Here is a 6,209-nt window from a genome sequence, read left to right as displayed (position 1 = left end):
AGCAGCATTATCCTGATTGCCTCTCTGGCTGAGCAAGATGGAGGCCCATTATTTGGAAACACAAAGTTATTGTGTGCACAAATGCATGTTCATGTGCATGTGTGCAAGGTAGAACCCTCCAGCAGCTGGGATCAGATACTCAGCCTGTCCAGGACAAGTTCCTGACTCCCAGTCTGCCCAGCTGAAGACGGTTGGACATATGAGCCCCTGTGGGTGCAGCCCCACTGTAGCTGCTGCCACACACCACCCCAATCTCACACACACTCACAATGACACAGGCACACACACATTAAGTCCACACACTCCCATCTCTCCTGTTGCTGACTACAATAACACATGGGCCCTCTGATGCCCTGGTTATAGTCCAGCTGCTGCATTTACCCCTATGTATGATCATCAGGTGACCTACAGCCCTTGGCAGCAATCCCATTACTCCAAATGCTGATGTGGAGAGCTGCTGCCAGTGACACATCTGGATGGGTTTCTGCCTGGACAGTGGGGTGACAGCCCTCCCAAGGCAGTCCTGGAAGGAGCTGGGACAAGATCTTGGTTCCATAGGAGCCAGTGACTTGGGTTCCCACCTGCCATTGTGCTTTGTGCTCTTCTGGGCTCATGGAGATGGGCTTTTGTTGAGCTGAGGACTCTCCTGTGATGGGCCTGGAAGCAGCCAGGGCAGGGCATGAACCGAATTATTCATCCTGTCATCATTTCCTTGGGCCTTTATTTTGTTTGCAGATGTGCTTCTTATCACACAGCCTAATACAATCCAGCAAGAACATAATCCTCTGGAGGCATCTGCATGTGGAGGTCACATATGTATGATTGTGGTATTACATAAGATACGACGGCAGAGAACTCAAATTGCTCTTCAGAAATGAATCACGGTTAGGGGAAAAGCTGTGCTGTTGCACGGGTCATGGCTTCCTTCAGGGCCAGCATCACAGCCTTGTTTCTAAGACTGTAGATGAATGGGTTTAAGAATGGGTACAGGACAGTGTTCAGCAAAGCTACAATGTTGTTGGTCTCCAAAGAAACATGTCCTGAGGAGGGTGCGTAGAGAGCAATGCAGCTTCCATAGACAACGGCCAAGGTGGTGAGATGGGAAGAGCACGTAGCAAAAGCTTTTCTCCTTGCAGAGGCTGCTGGCATTTGTAGGATACAGAAGAAGATGCTTGTGTAAGATGCCAGAGTTAGACACAAGGAAGACAGCACAATAAACAATATGAAAACAGATTCAGTTTTCCAAAGCAGGGTGACATCAGAGCTAGACAGTTGGAATAAGGGGGTGTTGTCACAAAAAAAATGCTGGATCTTGTTTGAACCACAGAAAGTGAGCTTGGAGAGCAGCACCAGGTGGTAAATCAAGAATGTGAAGCCCATGACCCAAACAGCAGCAACCAGCTGGACGCAGAGCTGATGCTTCATGATGGCAGCATAGCGCAAAGGCTGGCAGATGGCAAGGTAACGGTCAAAGGACATGACAACAAGGAGAGAAAACTCTACAGCACCCAGGGCAAAATAGAAGGAGGACTGGGCAAAGCATCTGCCTACTGAGATTGTTCTCCTGCCAGAGCTCAGAATTACCAACAGTTTGGTGCTTGTGGAGGATGTAAACCAGATTTCCAGGAATGCCAGATTGCCAATGAAAAAGTACATGGGGGTTTGCAGGCGGTTATCCACACACACCAGGAAAATGATGGCTGCATTCCCCATCACCGTTGTCAGGTACATGAGTAGAAGGACCAGGCAGAGAAATAGCCGTAGCCTTTGATCAAGCCCTGAGAAGCCCATGAGGATGAATTCAGAAATGACAGTTCCATTGCCTGTTCCCATACCCAAGTTCCATTCATCCTGCTGACGTAGGAACATGGCAAAAACAAGTCCAATAATTTCATGGTCTGGACAGAAAGCTATCTCCTTCCTTCTCTCTTGCCTTGCTTGCAGACTTCCTATACAACACACACACACAGATTCTTTTGCACATTCCTCACACCCTGACTTTTCTGTTTCACATATCATGCAGAATCCTCAGAGAATTTCTTGTCTTCTTTCCACCTTTGTCCATCAGCTACAAATGATTCTCGCTACAAAAATACAGGGCTAAGAACGGATTGTTACTCTGTTCTACTCTATTCCTGTGAAATTCCACTCAGAAGAATTGCAAGCATCCATCATACCAGTGTTTCCAAAGGGAATTTCATGTCCTGCATAAATGCTTTCTATTATGTAAAAGCTAAATCATCAGTTCAAATATGTACATTGGAATTTATTATCTCTCCTCTTCAGTATACACCCTTTTTGGACTAGCAACCACTGGGGATCCCTTGCTTGATTTCAAATTAAGCAAATTTCAAGTACCTCTTTTGTAACGCCCTGCTTTCTTCTACATCATCTTCCTCTGTTTCTTTAGGAAAGATGGAATACAAGTAGCAAGTGTAGCTTGCTTTTTTCAGTACTCTAAATTGAAGTCAAAATTCATTATGGTCCCACCAGGTCAGTGGAAACAGATCTGTCACAGAGTCGCATCCGACCTCATTCTGTGTGGAAATGCAGTTGTTTCCAAATAGTTGCTATTCTCTCGTACAATCAAATGGCCTCACCTAACTGCCTTACTTTTCTGAGAGGTGGAACAAATTTTGTCATCTTTGAAAGCTTAAGGACAGTCCTTGAAGTAGAAAGAGGAAGCACCTAGAAAAAACAAAGTGCCAAGTATTACCATGCAGGTGTATATTTCAGTTGTCTAAAAGTTATATCATTCAGGTTGAGCAATTTAACTTACTCCTATCCTGTCAATGCTGAGAGAGAGAAGAGCATCTGAAAGAGATTCCTCACCTTTATCTTGTATTACAGTTCTAGGCTGTGATGACCCAGCCACGAGCACTTTCTTTTGTCTCCATTGACTGTTGGGGGAGCCTCGGGAGAACAAGTTCTCACAGGCACCAGGAGTGAAATAGGTGAAACTCATTACTGAAGTCTCAGGTGTCTGATGATTTTGGTAAATTATTCTCTTCTGTAAATCAAACTACTCTTCTAAGAGAAAATAAATAAATAAATAAATAAAGAGAGAGAGAGAGAGAGAGAGAGAAACTTGTTTAATAAAACAGATATTTTCTCCTTCACCTTTCCCTATGTTTTTAGACAGAAAGGATCAGAGAAATGACTGCAAAAAGAGAACACCTCAAAATGCAAGGGTGGAAGAACAGAAGACAGGTTGAAGGCAGAAAAGTAGTTTCTCAGTGGGCTGTATTGTCCCCTCAGGACCTTTCCCAGGGTAGAATGGGTGCACTTAGGCAGTAAAATGGGAAGATCAGAAGTGGGGAGTACAACCATGTTTATGTGGACATTTCAGCCTGGGATTTGGGCTGGTCTTAGACTCCAAATGCCCTGCTGAGGCACTGTGCACTGTGCACTGGCTTCCTCTGGAAAACTTGTTCAGATTAATCCATTGGCTGTAATTGTTTTAGCTGAAGATTGGCCCAGTCACCAACAGCAATATGTTGTGGTTTAGACCTGACAGGCAGCTAAGAACTGAGGGGATCTGGTCAAGGACCTTTTCCCCTACAACGAGGGTAAATAATCATAGGAGGCAGTGATGGGAAACAAGTCTGGTCAGTCACATTAATCATAAGATCACAAAAACATAGGAAGATTTGGTTTCAAAGCTACCTAAAACATCACCTAGTTCCAACTGCCCTGCCATAGGCCAGAACACCTTGTACCAGACCAGGTTGCTCAAACCCCATTAAACCTGGCCTTCATGAATTCCAGGAATGGGGCACACACAGATTTTCTGGTCAACCAGTTATAGTACCTCACCGCCCTCAGAGAAATCAATTTCTTCTGAATATCTAGTCTAATACTACCCTCTTTTAGTTTAAAAGCTACCTCTGTCTTGAATGGAAATGCAGGACAGGGAGACCCACTGGGCACAGTTGTTTGTGCTGCTGCTGCTAAGGACAAGAGATATGCATCCCAGTCTGCCTCAGGAGCCTCACACTGGAGCACAGGCTTCACATCCAAGCCTGATACATGAACTCCTCATTCAGGTGGAGCTAGTCAAGGAAGAGGAACACTTTTTTGTAAGCACCCAGGAAAGAAGTGCACAGCATCTGTCCCAGTCCATGTATTTTCTACCTCCTGCAGCTACTGAAATGGGTGACAGTCACCTTAAAAGCCTATGTCATGCTTTTCCGATCCATGCAGAATTTTCAGATAACCAAAGGTATCAGAACTGACCCCAGAAACCAATGTTTGGGTTATCCCATCTATTTTTATTCACAGGCTCTCATCTGTATGGTATCTCTCCTCCAGCTGGACCCCTTCCTTCACATCTAATTCCTTTGCTCCCAGTGGGCTGCATCATCTCAGTACTTTGGCAACTTGGTTGTCCATGTTGCACCTGGGCTATTGCTCATGGTGGGGGTTAAGAGAATTTCTTTTCCTCTTCAGGTCTCACACCTGGCTTTCTCATCTGGAAGAAATCTCAGCTGATGAGCTACAGACTTCAGAAAAATTTTGTCTCTGCGAAACTCCAGAGAAATACCCTCATCAATTAAAGTGTTCATCGAGCAAGGATCTGTGTGGGTTGTGTTTGTTGAAAGTTGAGAAGCAGACAGTCCTGGAATTGTGATCATTGGTGGGCTAAAGCAGCCCTGTGTTTCAGTTCTCCTCTGTGCTGAGGAAGGATGCTGCCAGCTGACACTGAGCAAACCAGAACCTTGGTAAGGAAGCCTCTGAGACATGCTTCTGAATGGGCCTTTCAGGTACTTGGGCAGAGGGCATCACACAAGCACCAGGTGCCTTCTGCTGGTCTGTGAGAGACACTGCGAGATGTGAGCCTAAAAGTCCATCTGGCAGCCCAGAGGTGAGGGTTGACCTGGCAGCTACTTCAGAAACATAGGACCTCCCAGTCCCTTGCCCAGCCATGCTCCTGATGCTGGCCTCTCAACTCCAGAGGCAGAAGCGAGCTCACAGTCCCCACCAAAACCAATTGCTTCCTGCTGGAGTCAGAGTTTCTAAGGCATAATCGACACCCTATAAAAACATCCAAACCCAGCAGCCTCCTTGACACCTGGCACCTAGCAAGATAAAGGCAAGGTCGTTTTCGTCTTCCAAGGCCATGCACCTCCTGATGGCCTTTCAGCTTCTCTGATGGACAGAAGACCCCTGTGTGAAAGCTCTGTTAGGTACTAGGTCAGGACTGACCTTGAAATAAATATTTACACTAGCTTCATGTCAGCGTCTCCTCAGTTACTTATGACAGCTAAAATGATAAAAGTATACACCAGCCATGTTGCTGAAGGTCGCACATGATATCCTCAGTCAGAAGTGCCCTGACATCCACCTGCACAGCCATGGGCCTCCTGCTGCCACTAGAGATCCCTAGGCACAGCTGACATGAGCAGTTCATCCCCACCAGTCTCTGGTTAGGGTTTTATTATGTGCTTTGTTATGGGACAAGGGTTGGTGTTAAGGCTGGCAATTTAATGCTAGCGATTAAGGGCTAGGGATGAGTGCGATCAATTGGATAAGACTAATGGTAACAGGTGATGTGTTTGGGGGTTTAAGATAAAGGTAGGATTTGAAGTTTGGGATTAGAGCAGTGGATTCTTTCCATGGTGAAGCATAGTAATTAGGGTAGCACTAGGTTTTAATGTTCCTGGTTAGAAATATTATGAGGGCATAACATTAATATTTTCCCGGTGAGTATTGCAGAACCATCAGCCTTACCTGAACCATTTGCCACTTCTTCAAAATCTTTCCTTTCCATTAGCTAAGCTAATCTTCTCTCCCACAAATCTCCTCACTTTATTCTCCCAGATTTCCCTTGACCTCCCTAAATGTGTCACCCTGTTGGGGGCAGCTTTCTGATGGCCTTTTATGACCTCAGAGGCTCTTCCTTCCTGCTGTTGGCCAGCCAGGTTCTGGGACAGAAGTGACCTCACAGCTAGCATCCACAGGGCTACAAGGAGCTATTGTACTCAGGAAGCCTCTTCCCAGCCCACCCAGGAACACTCAGTGCAGGGGATGCCCTGTACAATCCCTCAGGTACTCTGCCTGCCAACCAGCTCATGCTTCAGAAGGCCTCCCACATGCCCAGACTCACGTTTCCCGATGCTGCCTTTAGCAAGTCCAGGTCATACTGAAAGAAATGACCACCTCTTTGTGGAAAAGTGAATTAAGAACTGTATGTATAGTTTAGGATAAAG

The 6,209-nt window shown here is 45.9% G+C and overlaps 1 protein-coding gene across 2 annotated transcripts; it reads right to left on the bottom strand.

Annotated features, from left to right (window-relative positions):
• Positions 1 to 23: 23 nt before the first annotated feature.
• Positions 24 to 2,974, bottom strand: LOC140000492 (olfactory receptor 6E1-like). Of its 2 annotated transcripts, none has more exons than XM_072030386.1 (2): positions 2,780 to 2,974; positions 24 to 2,688 (listed from the first exon to the last, which is right to left on the bottom strand). In XM_072030386.1, exon 2 carries the CDS (start codon positions 2,017 to 2,019, stop codon positions 886 to 888), a length of 1,134 nt encoding a protein of 377 aa, XP_071886487.1. In that variant the 5' UTR covers positions 2,020 to 2,688; positions 2,780 to 2,974; the 3' UTR covers positions 24 to 885. The 2 variants fall into 2 exon arrangements, with proteins under 2 accessions (XP_071886487.1, XP_071886486.1); XM_072030385.1 differs by having other exon boundaries at positions 2,833 to 2,974.
• Positions 2,975 to 6,209: the final 3,235 nt, after the last annotated feature.

Source organism: Anas platyrhynchos, chromosome 32 (assembly GCF_047663525.1).
Source record: "Anas platyrhynchos isolate ZD024472 breed Pekin duck chromosome 32, IASCAAS_PekinDuck_T2T, whole genome shotgun sequence".
In the NCBI taxonomy this organism is placed as follows: Eukaryota; Metazoa; Chordata; class Aves; order Anseriformes; family Anatidae; genus Anas; species Anas platyrhynchos.
This window is presented reverse-complemented; position numbering and strand designations above follow the sequence as displayed.